This window comes from Pelophylax lessonae, assembly GCF_965119305.1.
Source record: "Pelophylax lessonae genome assembly, chromosome: 2".
Lineage (NCBI taxonomy): Eukaryota > Metazoa > Chordata > Amphibia > Anura > Ranidae > Pelophylax > Pelophylax lessonae.
Genome location: NC_138769.1, coordinates 560,775,551 through 560,791,445, shown reverse-complemented (window position 1 = coordinate 560,791,445; position 15,895 = coordinate 560,775,551). Strand labels below are relative to the sequence as shown.

The 15,895-nt window shown below is 48.4% G+C and overlaps 1 protein-coding gene across 1 annotated transcript in view; it reads right to left on the bottom strand.

The window, feature by feature from the left end:
• ANKRD52 (ankyrin repeat domain 52) overlaps window positions 1–4,844 on the bottom strand; it is a 223,126-nt gene extending 218,282 nt beyond the window's left edge. Inside the window, exon 1 of the mRNA XM_082245880.1 lies at window positions 4,656–4,844. Coding sequence (XP_082102006.1) covers window positions 4,656–4,682 — 27 coding nt within the window. The 5' untranslated portion in view covers window positions 4,683–4,844. The remainder of the gene's footprint in view (window positions 1–4,655) is intronic.
• Window positions 4,845–15,895: the final 11,051 nt, after the last annotated feature.

Sequence of the window (15,895 nt, the reverse complement as noted above, 5' to 3'; positions counted from 1 at the left end):
ACGTGCTGCAAGGCTAGTTCTGACACCGGGAAAAAGCAGCTGCTAAACGTGCTTTCAGTAGCTTTTTCCATTTGCGTTATTGCAAGTTTGGCCACGTTTGCTTTTAGCAGCGTTTTTTCTGCCTCCATTTAAAATCAATGGTTCCCTATGGGAGCCTATTGATTTGAATGGAAGTCGCACCGCAAGTCGGATCAGGATGATCCGACTTGCGGTGCGACGTGCGCTGTGAGAATCTTGAGGGGGAACTCCACGCAAAAAATGGGAAAAAAAAAAAAAAAACTGTGTGGGGGTCCCCCCCAGGTTCCAAACCAGGCCCTTCGGGTCCGGTATGGAATTTGAGGGTAGCCCCACGCCGAAAAAAACGGCGTGGGGTCCCCCCCAAAATCCATACCAGACCCTTATCCAAGCATGCAGCCCGGAAGGCCAGCAAAGGGGAGGGGACGAGCGAGCGGCCCCACCCCCCCTGGACCATACCAGGCCACATGCCCTCAACATGGGGGGGTGTTGGTGCTTTGGGTCAGGGGGAGCTCTGCACCCCCCACCTCAAAGCACCTTGCCCCCATGTTGATGAGGACAAGGGCCTCATCCCCACAACCCTGGCCGGTGGTTGTGGGGGTCTGCGGGCAGGGGGCTCATCGGAATCTGGAAGCCCCCTTGAACAAGGGTGGCCCCCCAGATCCCCTCCCTATGTGAATGGGTATGGGGTACACTGTACCCCTACCCATTCACCCCATAAAAGGCAGTGTATGGAAATAATGACAGGAGACGTTTTGGAAATTTTATTAAAAATCTTCATCCTGTCTTCTCGTCTTCTGCTCTTTTGCTGTCCGCTCTTCTTCTTCCTCCGGCGATTATGCCGGTCTCCGGTCTCTGCAGTTTGTTATATAGCCATTGTGGGTGTGGCCTCCCGGTGACGTCATCGGGAGGCCACACCCCTTATGTCACAGATGACGTCATTTGTGACATAAGGGGGTGGGGCCTCCCGATGACGTCACCGGGAGGCCACGCCCACATTGGCTATATAACAAGCTGCAGAGATCGGAATAATCGCCGGAGGAGGACAGGAGGAAGAAGAAGAGCAGAAGACTGGACAGCAAAAGAGCAGAAGACTGGACAGCAAAAGAGCAGAAGACTGGACAGCAAAAGAGCAGAAGACTGGACAGCAAAAGAGCAGAAGACAAGAAGAGAGGAGAAGACCGGAGCGGAGAAGTCCAGATGAAGAATTTTAATAAAATTTCCAAAACGTCTCCTGTCATTATTTCCATACACTGCTTTTTATGGGGTGAATACCCATTCACATAGGGAGGGGGTCCGGGATCTGGGGGGCCACCCTTGTTAAAGGGGGCTTCCAGATTCCATGAGCCCCCTGCCCGCAGACCCCCACAACCACCGGCCAGGTTTGTGGGGATGAGGCCCTTGTCCCCATCAACATGGGGGCAAGGTGCTTTGAGGTGGGGGGTGCAGAGCTCCCCCTGACCCAAAGCACCAACACCCCCCCATGTTGAGGGCATGTGGCCTGGTATGGTCCAGGGGGGGTGGGGCCGCTTGCTCGTCCCCTCCCCTTTGCTGGCCTGCCGGGCTGCATGCTTGGATAAGGGTCTGGTATGGATTTTGGGGGGGACCCCACGCCGTTTTTTTCGGCATGGGGCTACCCTCAAATTCCATACCGGACCCGAAGGGCCTGGTTTGGAACCTGGGGGGGACCCCCACGCCGTTTTTTTCCCCCATTTTGAGTTCCCCCTCAAGATTCTCACAGGGCAAGTCGTGCCGCAAGTCGGATCATCCTGTTTCGACTTCCATTCAAATCAACAGGCTCCCATAGGGAACCATTGATTTTGAATGGAAGAAAAAAAACGTAGAACGTGGCTGAACGTATGTTCATCACGTTCAGTCACGTTTGGCCGCGTTTCTGCGTTTCAAACGCCGGGAAACACACGTTCGAACGCAAAAAAAGTCCCTGAACTCAACTGCCTGCAAATGACTGTAAACGACCCTGTGTACATGGACAGATAAGATAAAATGTATTTGGGTTCAGGGGCTTCTAAAAAACAACGCCCAACTGCTCCTAAATGGCCATTTCCAGCGTCCCGTGTACATGAAGCCTAACACTGTATGCAGCGTTAAGCATTTTTACAGCCTAACGCTGCTGCTCCAAAACGCACTGGCTCCGGGTTTTTTTTTTTTTTTTCAGCTTATAAAAGCCTATGCCACTTGCAGCTCCTAAAAGCATGTGTGTGCGCGCATGAGGCCATAGAATAACATGGAGGAGCGTTTTTAACCACTTAAGCCCCGGAGGATTTAGCTGCTAAACGACCAGGGGGTATTTGCTTTTTACTGTGATTGGCTGTAGCTTCAGATGTATGAAGAGTGATCAACGGTTCTACATAGTAGAACTGTATGATCATCCTTCATACACAGGGGAAAATGACAGGCGGCTTGTTTACACAAGCCGCCTGACTTTCTCCCTCTCCCCCGCCGATCGCAGAGTGACCGGCGGACATCGGGTCCGCTGGTCACACGCGCGGGGGGGGGGGGGTCCGTGACCACGCGGGAGTGCGCCTCCGGCGGCGTGCGCTCGCTCGCTCCCTAGAACCTCACAAGATAGTGACGTAGCCCTATGTCACTTTGCCTGTGAGGGGCTGACCGCCGACGTAGATAGTCGTGCAGCGGTCGGCAAGTGGTTAAGCTGCAAATAAAAAAAGAAAAAAAAACACGTCTGACGCTCCTAAAAGCAGCTGTAAAGACGCCCTGTGTGCATGAGGCCTAATAATAATAAAAATTATAATAATAGCTACATAAAATGTTCAGTATATGTACCATAGTTTATAGACGTTATAACTTTCGCACAAACCAATATACACTTATTGGGATTTTTTTTTTTTTTCAATAAAGACGTATAGCAGAAAACATTTTAGTTTAAATTTATTAAGAGATATTTTTTTTTTTTTTTTTTTAATTGGAAGCTGTAGCAGAAAGTCAGAATATTGATTTTTTTTTTTTTTGGTCTTTTTTCGTTTATATAATAAAAAGTCCAGGGTTGATCAAATACCACCAAAAAAAAAAAAAAGCTCTATTTGTGTAAAATTTCTAAAGTGCAGTGTTGCAAATGTCAGTTAACCACTTGCCAACCGCCCCATGCAGATTTACTGCGGCAGGGCGGCTCGGCTGTGCATAATCACGTAGATCTACGTGATTATGTGCACGTAGTCTCGGCCGCACACGCCGCCCTCCCGCAGTGGGGCCAGACCAAGGGAGAAGTGGTGGCAATCGCCGCCGGCCTCTTGCAATCTTCACAAAAAATGACAGCGAGAGAGCGATCGGAAGTTTCAGCTAACCTGAAACACCCGGGGCCCCGTGTGTGCCTGTCACAGAGCCCCCCCCACAGTCAGTAAGCATACATTAACCCATTTGATCACCCCCAGTACTAACCCCTTCCCTGCCAGTGTCATTTATACAGTAACAGTGCATAATATTTAGCTCTGATTACTGTATTAGTGTCACTGGTCCCCAAAAAGTGTCAAAAATGTCAGTTCGGGACCTGATCTGTCCGCCGCAATGTCGCAGTCCTGCTAAAAATCACTGATCGCCGCCATTACTAATAAAAAAAAAAAAAAATAAAGTCCACAAATCTATCCTGTAGTTTGTAAACGCTATAACTTTTACGCAAACCAATTAAAATACGCTTTTTGCGTTTTTTTCTTTTTTTTTTTTTAACCAAAGATATGTAGCAGAATACAAATTTGCCTAAACTGTTAAAAAAATGTTTTATTGGGAATGTGTTATAGCAGAATAAAATATTGTATATTTTTTTTTTTTCCTTCAAAATTGTTGCTTTTTTTGCTTAGAGCGCAAAATCTAAAAATTGCACAGGTGATCAAGTACCACAAAAAGAAAGCTCTATTTGTGGGGGGGGGGGGGGGGGGGACATCAATTGTAATTGGGTACGGCATCGCACGACTGCGCAATTTTTCGTCAAAGTAACTTAGTGCCGAATCGCAAAAAATGGCCTGGTCATTAAGGGGGTAAAACCTACCAGAGCTGAAGTGGTTAAAGTAGCACAGTGCCTAACAGCAAAAATAAATAAATAGCCTGGTCAAAAAGAAAAGCTTGCAGAGGTCAAGTGGTAAAACGTATGTGAGTGACATCAGAAAGGAGCTGAAGTGACTACCATCCAATCAGAACTAAATCTAGGCGCCTCCTGAAGAGGCTGGACTTGCTCTGTAAAGCCCTTGATCCTCCAGAGGCCCTGCAGCCAGTGTGGGGGGCCGGAAATCCCGATAAACACAGAGAAGGGAAGACGATGAGGTTGCAGTCTGTCACCAGAGCGCAGCGCCACCCCCTGTTCGTGACGGATGACTGCAGGAAGCGGACAGAGCCAGGCCAGCCTGGGGCCCCGGAGAGGATGGAGCACGGCCAGGCTGCCCCGCAGTATCACGCAGCTGACAATGTACAAATATAGGTTTCCGTGTACAGCGCCCCCCCACCCCACCACGCACACGCCCGTACAGGGGAACGGCACAGGGTTACCATGACTACACTCGCCCTCCCCTCTCCCACCACATCGCAGCTGCAGAACTGGTTCCACACACCAAGGCCTGCAGCGCTGACTAGGCCGCAAAACTGCGCTCAACGGCTGTGCACGTAGCACGGCTCACCTGGTCAGTAATTTCGAGGACTCCCATGTCCTGCGGTCAGTCAGCATGGATATCCCTTCATGAGGCGGTATCTGCCGCAGGACTGACTAGAGAAGGCCGCTGTAAGCACCCACTCTGCGCCTCTTTCCCTCGATCCTTTTTCTTATTGCTGCGGGAAGCCAAGGCCCGCCTACTAGCAGCAGGCACAGCGCCCTCTGCTGCTTGTGCCAGGGCAAGAAGGTTCGTTTACATTCTAAACTCCAGCACAGTGCCATCTGCCGGTGATAATTGGAACCGAATGGTAAACAAATAATGTGTGGAGCCGTTGGTTTCATTTTAAAGGAGAAGTATAGCCAAAGCTCGTTCGGCTGTACATCTCCTATGGGTCATAGGAGAGCAGTTTGTCCTGTTATCTGTTTTCAGCAGAGAGCTGGCTGAAGTCTGCTCTCTGCTGACATCACAGAAGTCAGTCCAGGCTCTGCGTCATCATGACATTGGAAGTCGGGATCTGCCAGGTGCCTGGACCAACACTCGGCTAAGCCTCTCCGCGAGCCACTGAGAGCCTGAGCCGGCCGCTCCCCACCCCTCCACAGCCCAGCGCTCCAATGAGCGAGGAGGGGGCAGAGCAGAGAGCTGTGACTGACAGTCAGCAGCTGTCTGCTCGGGAAGCTGTCAGAACCGAGCGATCGGCGGTGTTCGATCGCTCAGTGTAGAGACACCGGTGGACAGATGTAACATCGGACCAATGCTGCATTCACCTAGGTAAATATAATTGGGGGAAAAACTAAACCCCATACTTCTCTTTTAAGTCAATTGAAAAGTACAACTATATCGTGTTACCTACATAATTAGGAATGGGCGAAAAGTTCAGGCGGAGCATAAGTTTGGCCCCAACATCACCCGTTCAGGTTTTCGCTGAACACCCAAATTTTCTGTGGTGTTCGCCGACTGCAGTCTGGGTGCTGGCATATGCTTGCTGCCTTGTCTTACTCTCACCACACCGACCATCGACCGACTCCCAAGACCGACACTCTGACTCTATCCCAGTCAGTCCGTCCAGTGAGTGCGTCCACGCCATGCCTGTCTAGTCCCGCGCTCTCTAGGCCTGGGATGGGCTGATGGGGCTTGGTGCGCAGATGCGCCTGCGCGCACTCTCCCTCTGCTGGCGTGGGCCGCGTGATGTCATGCCGCTGTGCACGCCCCCTCCGCCGGGCGCCGGCCTGTTTGTAGAGGCGCCGCGACTCCGGCGGCACCTGCACTGTTCTGTCTGTCTTGGTTTTAATTGGGGGGGCACAGACTAATGTTGGGGGGCCATGGTCCCATCTGCCCCCCCCCCTAGTGATGCCACTGCGTACCGGTACGCTAAAAGCACGTTCTGGGCACACGGAGAGGTGGCGGTATGCTCAAGAGCTATATTTGGAAGTGGCGGTACTGAGTACCGGTGCGTACCGCCCCACTTAAAGCACTGGGTGTAACATGTTCAGCATGCACCCCCTGATCCCCTCCTCCGTGACAACTTTTTCCACTCCCTATACCCACTGTCACAATTTAAAAACAGTGCGATCATGCAGGGATCCACCCACACAGCCATGTCATTCATTCACATTTTCCATTGCTGCTGACAGCTTGTGGTTCTCTCACATTCTCACTGAACTGCGAAGGGTGCTGGTGAGCGCTCTCATAGTTCATTGATCTTCCTCCTCTTAAGTAACTGCCCGCCTGTATCCCAGGAAGAGAGCTATCGTGACAGTCTGCAGGAGCCTGAGATTACCTGCAAAAAATGTGCATTTACTATACTTTTTTTTCTAAAAGGTGAACTCATCCTTTAACATCAAGTTTGCACTTCAGTTCATTTTATATCCGTTCTGTTTAGTTCACATCAGTTTATATCGGTTCAATTCAATTAAAGTGGAACTTAGCTAAAAACAAAAAAAAAAAAATGTCAAACAGGCAGGATTTGAAGAGACATGCTTTGTCTCTTTTGCTTTAACCGCTTAAAGGCCAGCAGCCGCAGCAATATTGTGGCAGGCTGGCTCTCCGGCACAAACCGCCGTACCTTTACGGCAGCTCGCTGGATTGGGTCTCGGGGCCACGCGCGCCGCCAGCGGCATGATTGCGCGCCCACTCTCTAGCCTTGCAGCTACGCAACAGTTCTGGTGGCCACGATGGCCGCCAGGAACCCGGTGATCGCTGCAGGGACTGACAGAAGTAGGAGGGGCGTTGTAAACACGGCACACCGCTCATCTGTCACTGATTGAAACAGGGCTCCTGTGTTCCTGTTATTTCTGAACACAGGAGCCCTGTTTCAATCCACCAAGTCTGGCCCCTACACAGTTAGAATCACCCCCTAGGTACACATTTTACCCTTTGATCGCCCCTTCCCTGCCAGTGTTATTATTACAGTAACAGTGCATATTTTTAGCACCGATTACTGTATTAATGTCACTGGTCCCCCCAAAAGTGTCAAAAATGTCAGTTAGGGGACAGATCTGTCCGCCACAATGTCGCAGTCCCGCTAAAAATCGCTGATCGCAGTCATTACTAGTTAAAAATGACATAAATCTTTCCCCTAGTTTGTAGACGGGATAACTTTTGCACAAACCAATCAAAATACATCTATTGGGATTTTTTTAACCAAAAATATGTGGCAAAATACAAATTGGCCAAAAATGATGAAAAAATTAGATTTTTACATTTTTTTTATTGGGAATGTTATATAGCAGAAAGTGAAAAATACTTTTTTTTTTTCAAAGTTGTCGCTCTTTTTTTGTTTATAGCGCATAATCAAAAAACCACAGAGGTGATCAAATTTTATTTGGGTACAGCGTTGTATGACTGCGCAGTTGTCATTTAAAGTAACGCAGTGCTGAATTGCAGAAAATGACCTGGTCATTAGGGGGCAAATCCTTCCGGTCCAGAAGTGGTTAAAGTTACTTACCTGCCTGTCTGCCCCTGTACAGTGAGCTGTACATGAAAATTTGACAGGGTGGTTGTGCCCAAGTTGACGCTTAATCATAGCTTGATCTATGATTAAGCACCAAGAATGGCGTGAAATGCATTAGCTGTACGCTACATCCCTCATTTGTACATTGTGGATTGTCGTTGTGAATTTTCTGTATTAATAAAGGTGATTTTATGTACAGTGCCTTGCGAAAGTATTCAGCCCCCTTGAACTTTTCGACTTTTTGTCACATTTCAGGCTTCAAACATCACTCTGGATGAACTGCAGAGATCTACAGCTGAGGTGGGAGACTCTGTCCATAGGGCAACAATCAGTCGTATACTGCACAAATCTGGCCTTTATGGAAGAGTGGCAAGAAGAAAGCCATTTCTTAAAGATATCCATAAAAAGTGTTGTTTAAAGTTTGCCACAAGCCACCTGGGAGACACACCAAACATGTGGAAGAAGGTGCTCTGGTCAGATGAAACCAAAATCGAACTTTTTGGCAACAATGCAAAATGTTATGTTTGGCGTAAAAGTAACACAGCTCATCACCCTGAACACACCATCCCCACTGTCAAACATGGTGGTGGCAGCATCATGGTTTGGGCCTGCTTTTCTTCAGCAGTGACAGGGAAGAGGGTTAAAATTGATGGGAAGATGGATGGAGCCAAAGACAGGACCATTCTGGAAGAAAACCTGATGGAGTCTGCAAAAGACCTGAGACTGGGACGGAGATTTGTCTTCCAACAAGACAATGATCCAAAACATAAAGCAAAATCTACAATGGAATGGTTCACAAATAAACATATCCAGGTGTTAGAATGGCCAAGTCAAAGTCCAGACCTGAATCCAATCGAGAATCTGTGGAAAAAACTGAAAACTGCTGTTCACAATCGCTCTCCATCCAACCTCACTGAGCTCGAGCTGTTTTGCAAGGAGGAATGGGCAAAAATTTCAGTCTCTCGATGTGCAAAACTAATAGAGACATACCCCAAGCGGGTAATCGCAGCAAAAGGTGGCGCTACAAAGTATTAACTTAAGGGGGCTGAATAATTTTGCACGCCCAATTTTTCAGTTTTTTATTTGTTAAAAAAGTTTGAAATATCCAATAAATTTCGTTCCATGATTGTGTCCCATTTGTTGTTGATTCTTCACAAAAAATTACAGTTTTATATCTTTATGTTTGAAGCCTGAAATGTGGCAAAAGGTCGAAAAGTTCAAGGGGGCCGAATACTTTCGCAAGGCACTGTAAGTGCAGCCAGCCAGACTTTCTTCACATTGGGATTCCTGTAATGTACAGGGCCAGCACCCATCAGTGTGCAGTGGCAGTGGAGACTCACCTGGAGCAGTAACTCACTCTCTTGATCAGTCGATCAGCTTGGGTACATTCGACCTGCCCATACATGATTCGAATTTTGGTCGGTCCCTGCTGAACCAGTCAAGATTCCAACTGTCTATGACCAGCTTTATCCTCTTTCCTCCCAGACCCCTGCTCTCCCCTTCCTTGCCCCTTAACCCCCTCTTTTTCTCTTTTCTTTTTTTCTGCTTTTTTCATTCCTTTTTCTATTCTTGTTCTTTTGTATCATTCCCTTCTTATATACTTACTATACTGTACTTACTACTTACTGTTTTTTTGTAGTGTCTATTGGCCTTAAACTTTTGGATGGATTCTCATCATTTTACTGACTGAGGTGTAGGGGGATTCTGTTTGTCACCTGGTGACCTGACAAGTGACACACCTCCTGTATTAGAATCCACCGTTGGGAACATTTTTATGTAAAAGAGGACCGCCCGCCCTATAAAAAAAATACCGGGGTATGGCAGCTGTCTGCTGCCATAACCCCAGTATTTAACATCAAAGTAGCGATGTAAAACTGCGGCGGGCGGTCCGTAAGTGGTTATTAAAGGCAAACAGACTGTGGAATATATACACATAGAACAGGTGCGTTACCAGATAGATAAATAAATGAGCGCTAAAAAAACAAATATATTTGAACAATGCAAAGGATCAAAACTGATGTGAAATAGGTGTAGCTCTGCTTATAAAGTAATCACGCTAAGCTTTCTGATCCAAAGCCTAGTAAATGAGGGGAAGCTCTGCTGACTTCCATCATCCAATCAAGTGCAAGCAAAAATGCTGTTTTTTTATTTTCCTTGCGTGTGACTGGGTATTCTTTGCAAAGTGACGCTTTACCTCATTTACTAGGCTCTGAAGCAATTGCACTTGCAAAGTGCACAGTCTATTTGCCTTTAGTAAATTAACCCCTTTTTTTCCAGGTAAGGTCCCTTGAAGACATCCTTGCCTACTTCATGAAAGCCGCGTGACAGTTTTGTTAAAAGGTCTGACACATGCAACAGATTCAGCTAGTTCTTATTTGCACCACTACGAATGTGTTCCTACGTTTGCAACAAATAAAAAATGAATTAATGCCAGTTCACAGATAAGTATTTAGGACAAGTTCTGGGCAGAGGTGTAACTAGAACCTTCAGGGCCCTGGTGCAAGAAACCATGAAGGGCCCCCCCAGACCCCTGGACGGGGCTCCTTCCCTTCAAGCCTGGGGCTCTTCCCACTGATCCTGGGGCCCTTTTTTAGGGTCCCGCAGCAGGACAAGTTCTACAGTGGGCCCCCTTCCTGCCATCTTGGGGCCTCCTCATGGTGGTGGGTTGCCAGGGCCCGGTTGCAAGTGGGACCTTTGCAATCCTGGAAGTTCACCCACAGGACTCTGTCCATTCAGAAAAGGAAGGAGCTGGTAAATTACACATTTATTGACCCCTTCCTGGTTCTCTATTGTGACACATCCCCTGCAGCAGCTGGCAGGAGAGCGGAGGGAGCACAGTGGGGGGGGGGGGCCAGGGGAGCACACAGGGACACCGAGACAGCAGAACACAAGTGAACTGGATAGGAACAGACCAAAACAGGTGCGAGTCGGATCCGCAATCAAGGTAGTACTCCAAACAAAAAGATAGTGACCGCACTCCGATGTATATCAAAGCATAGAAGTATTTATTCATCACCGCGAACATCAAACAAGACTGGCACATCACAGGACAGGTATATAGGTTGACACGTTTCACGACACTGATGATCGCTTACTCATAACCATACCAATGAGTAATGAGTAAGCGATCATCAGTGTAGTGAAACGCGTTAACCTATATACCTGTCCTGTGATGTGCCAGTCTTGTTTGATGTCTGTGGTGATGAATAAATACTTCTATGCTTTGATGAACTGGATAGGAGTAGTGGCGGGGAAGCAAACAGGAGGAACCAATCTCCTCCATTTTCCTCCTGCAGCTACAGGAGGAAAAAGGAGGACAGTGATTTCTCTACATGCTGCCCCCTGCCACCCCTTCTTATCCAGGTGTACAGGGGAGCCGCACAGGAGCCCCATGGAGCATGGGGCCTGTTTGCAATTGAAATTGCAACCCCTGTAGTTACGTCCCTGGTTCTGAGTAGGCTCCAGAGAAATGCCAGTACTCAGAATAGGGCATGACTGCACTGGGAGGCTGTCATGTATTAACAGCTTCCCGCTTAGCACTGGTGGGTTGGTAGGACTCCGGAGGTCTAGCAACCAATGATGCATTCTAGCCGATAGCTGAATTTAAACAAAGGGATAGTGGATTCTCTTGCTGAGGTCATTACTAGAATATGCCGAGGGCCATATTTGGTCAATGACAGGAAACTTGGCCAGCAGCTAAATGGGGCCAAAAAAGCATCAATGCTTGCAAGGACGTCATCGGCTGTGCAATGCTGTCTTAGCTACCAATGACACTACGCAGGCAACAATGTCTTAGCAACCAAGAATGCTGTATGGCCCAAGGGCTGAACATTACCAAGGATATAATGTCCAGTATGGCCACTCTGGCCTTAGTGATGCCCCCCCCCCCCCCCACCATCTCTATTTGCAATACATTAATGAACCTGTTTCCGACAGGTATATGAATTTGTCACAGGCACTGACATTTGTTATGTGGAGGCATGCATTATTTTAAAGAGTGTCTACATTATTCTTTAGAATTCCAGAAGATATGTTTTATTATTTCTGTGCATTGGTTTTGAAAATGTACAGTATCTGATCATACAACCTTCTTTAGATCTACCTACATCTGTGTAGTGCAAGGGCCTGCCTAATTGCATAAGAATTTAATGGATTGTCTAGGTAGGCCTATATATTACATCTAAAGCTGACCATACATGAATCGAAATCTGGCTGGTTCAGCAGAGAAGGTTGCACAGAAGTTGATTGACCGATTGACAACCACCCTTTTGGATTTTCTCCACCCAGTGCAGCTAGCTATAGCCTGCAAAGCCAATCAGTGTATTTTGATTGGGGGGAAAGCTCCTCGCTGTCAGAATACAAAAGCTCTGTGGGAAGGATTCCCCCATCCACATCAAATTTGTGGATGGGGGAATCAAGTCAGTCTTTTTTGTTCAACCTGTTGGCTGATAGCCTTCGTGCTATCTCCATCTTTAGGCATATACCTCTGGCAATGTCGAGGGGCATGAACACACAACTATTCCTGTCCACACCTGAATCCTACTTAAGCCCCGTGCACACGTACCGAATGTCGGCCCGAACGATCGGCCGTCTTTTGTCCGGTGCTGTCCTGTCGGTTGGAAAGTGCTAAAGACTGCACACGAATTTTGTCGGCCAACAACAGCTGACTGCAGAAGTGATGCCATGTGATGGTTAACTTTCCATGTGTTTTTTCTTCTCTGAGCATGCCCAGTCTTGCTCATCTGCTGTTAGTCGGCCGAATTCTGTACTGACTGGCAAACAATCGGCCGTTCTGGTGACGGCCAACAAAAATTTTATAGCCTGCACACCCGATTCTGTTCGGCCGAAAAGTCGCAGTCGGTTGTCGGAAGCATCATACTAACAAGCCGACAATCGGCCGATCGTTCGGCGGCCGAATATATACGTGTGTACGGGCCTTTACAGGTATACGGGGTTGTTGTCCTCTATAACCAGGTTCTGCAATCATAAACGATCACAAACTAGTAGTAAAAAGTGCTGATTAACCTGTTTCAAGTGATATCATACTTCTTCTATGTCAAGAAGTTGGTAAGACCACACATAGCAATGGTTATGGTTGAAAGTGTGTTCTTCTATTTTCAGCCCCTAATATACAGTATAATGGAATTCGAGGATCAGTGAATCTGTTGTCCCCTCAACATCTTCTACAAAGAGAAGAAAAATGCTCAAAAGAAAAGTGATGAATTTGTAACGTGTTGTTTTTGAAAAGATAAACACTTTTGTCTGGATTGCATTTCTATGTTCATTGGTCTATGTATGTATGCCAAGTTGCTTTAAAGAGACTCTGTCACCAACTTTAAAATATGCAGGTAAAAGCTAAAAAAATTAAGTAGTCAGAATTTTCCTTTTCAAAAACGATTTTTCCTGACAGACTCCATGGCAGCATACGTATCGGGTTTGGCCCCGCCTCCAAACCTACCCATAGGACCTCACTCCCATAAATCTTTGCTCCTGTTCAGCACACGTGTTCTTTTTTTGTCCTCCAAAGGATTACCTGATATCCTACCTGAAGATGGATTCCGGGTGATGGATGGCTCTACCAGTCGGGTATGGAGCTCTCCAATAAGCCCCAGCTGCTGCGGGGTATGGAGGAGGGGCGAAGATGTAGCAGCCTTGGCCAAAAAGCCCAGCTGCTGCGGGTGGCCGGTACCCTTGAAGAGATAAGTCCGGTGTGCATCCATCCCTGGTGGTCTGCGGTTCGTGAGTACACTCCATGGCAGCTATTTTATATGCTTATATTGCCTTGTTTATATATGTTTCTCTTACCTGGTCTTTCCTGCCTTCCCTGGTGGCTAGTGGTCCGGGGCCGGTCAGCGGTTCACTTCCTGACCGGCCGCCGGTGCGGTGCGCTACTGCGCATGTGCGGCGCCTCCAGAACGAGGCTTGGCTCTCGCGCGTGCGCAGTAAGAGCGCGGCGCATGCGCAGTGAGTTGGCGTCGGCGGCGATCGCTGATGACGTCACCAGGCGCCATATTTAAACCCCAGAACTGTCAGCAGTGTTGTGTTTATACACACTGCTGATACTGGGTGTTCTATACTCCGCATCTGATCGGTTTTTGGACGCCTGCTGTTCGCTGCCGCTCTGCCTGCTAACCTCTGGTTCTTGGTGAGTACTGGCCCCAGTTTGGGAGCCCCCCCCCCTCCTTTTTTGCTGGTTTTCTGACATTGCTGTCCGGCTCATTCTTGTAGGTCAGCATCAGAATGGAAGCTACTTTGCCCTCCGGTGGTCAGCCCGCCCCTAACAGGTATTTGGGGCTTCTTGGTGGGGCTGTGGGTTATAGGGGGTGGGGGTAGGAACTCAAGTGTTCCTAGCTTCCTGTCTGTTTTTTCTGTTTTTTCTCTTGTTCACAGCCCTCCTCGTTCAGAGACTAGGCACTCTTCTCAAAGAAGTGAAAGACGCTCAAGCTCTCGCCACCGGCACTCTACAGGAAAGTCCCGTTCGGGCTCACATCATCAAAAATCATCTACTTCAGCCAGCCACGCACGGAGACCTGACAAAGCAGGTTGCAGAGGCTGTGGCGCTAGTGTCCCGGAGAGGAAGCTTTTCTGTGATAGATGTTTCTCCCAGGCTGCGGGAGAAAGGGATACTTCCGATCAGCGCATTGAGGCTTTGGTCAAGAGAGTGGTTAAGGACTCTTTGGCAGAGTTGGGTGTCAGTCGTTCTCAAGACACTGCAACGGCTTCCCCAAGCCCCTCCCCTGTAGCACTACAGGTACAGGAAGATTTAGAGTCAGCCTACACAAGCCATCAGTCGATGCTCTTGTCAGGTAGCGACTCTATAGATGAGGATCCCTGCTTGGGTTTTGAATATACCTTGGTGCCTTCCCTGGTTAAAGCGGTCAGAGAGACCTTAAATTGGGAGGAGTCAGCTGTTCCCCCTCCCAAGCAGAAGAAGTACTTTAAACAGCTCAATAAGGAGCGTGTTAATTTTCCCTTCCTGGGAGAGTTGGGTGAAATCATCTTGGAGGAGTGGAAAAAGGTGGAACGAAAGAATTCCTTAGTATCCAAGATGGCTAAACTTTACCCCTTCAAAGAGGATGATGTGAAACATCTTGAGTCCCCTCCCCTAGTTGACGCAGCAGTCATGAGACTGGTCAAGCACGTGACCCTTCCCTTAGAGGATACGGTCTCATTTAAAGACCCGTTGGACCGAAGGATGGACTCTGATTTGAAGAGAATCTACCTTACAGCAGGTATGGCCTGTAAGCCAGTCCTGGCTTTGGCTGCTCTATCCAAAGCCATGGAGTCTTGGGCTGATGTGGTAGACGAATCGGTCAGATCGGTTTCGGAGGAGGTGGCCAGAAGCGCTCCAATCCAGGAGCTTAGGCTGGGCGCGTCGTTCCTTGGGGAGGCTTCCATAGACTTGATCCGTCTATTGGCAAGAGTTATGCTGTCCTCGGTCACAGCTAAGAGAGCTCTTTGGCTCCGCCCTTGGGTGGCGGATCCGGCATCAAAGCAAGTTTGGTGCCGTATTCCCTTTGAGGGGTCCTCCCTTTTCGGGAATAAACTGGACGAGGCCATAACCCGGGCTACAGGCGGTAAGTCTGGGTTTCTTCCCCAGGATCGGCGCCAGTTCAACGTCAAGAAAGGACAGCCTACCAGAAAATTTGTGCCTGACCGGGCCAGGGAAGCTCGTTCTTATAGACCTGGTCGGGAGTTCAACCGGAACTGGAGATCCAGACAGTCTTCCAGGAAGACGACAAAGAACGTCTCCTCTGGGGACCGTGAGCCCACTAAGTCCTTTTGAAGGTGGGCCCGCTCAGACATGTCGGGTGGGTGCACGTCTACGCTCCTTCCGACATGTCTGGGCGGCTTCGATTCAGGACCCCTGGGCCGTCAGGACGGTGTCTTCAGGCCACAAGTGGGTCTTCAAGGAGAGGCCAGGCTCAAGGTTCCTGCCTACTGCCATACCATGTCTAGAAGAAAGGCGTCAGATTTTGTTTTCTTACGTCGAAGCTCTCATTGCTCAAGGGGCTGTCATCTCCGTTCCAGAGTCCGAGCGAGGCCAAGGAATATATTCTCCGCTCTTTCTGGTCCAAAAGAAGAACGGATCATGGAGACCAGTAATAGATTTGACCTTCTTGAACAAATTCATAAAAAAAGAAAGGTTCAAAATGGAGACCCTGTTGTCCATACAGCAGTCAGTCCAGCCGGCAGATTGGATGGTGTCCATCGACTTGAAAGACGCCTACTTTCATGTCCCTGTGGACGAAGATTTTCAAAGGTTTCTCCGGTTCGAAGTGGGAGGATTACATCTTCAGTTTATCTGTCTCCCATT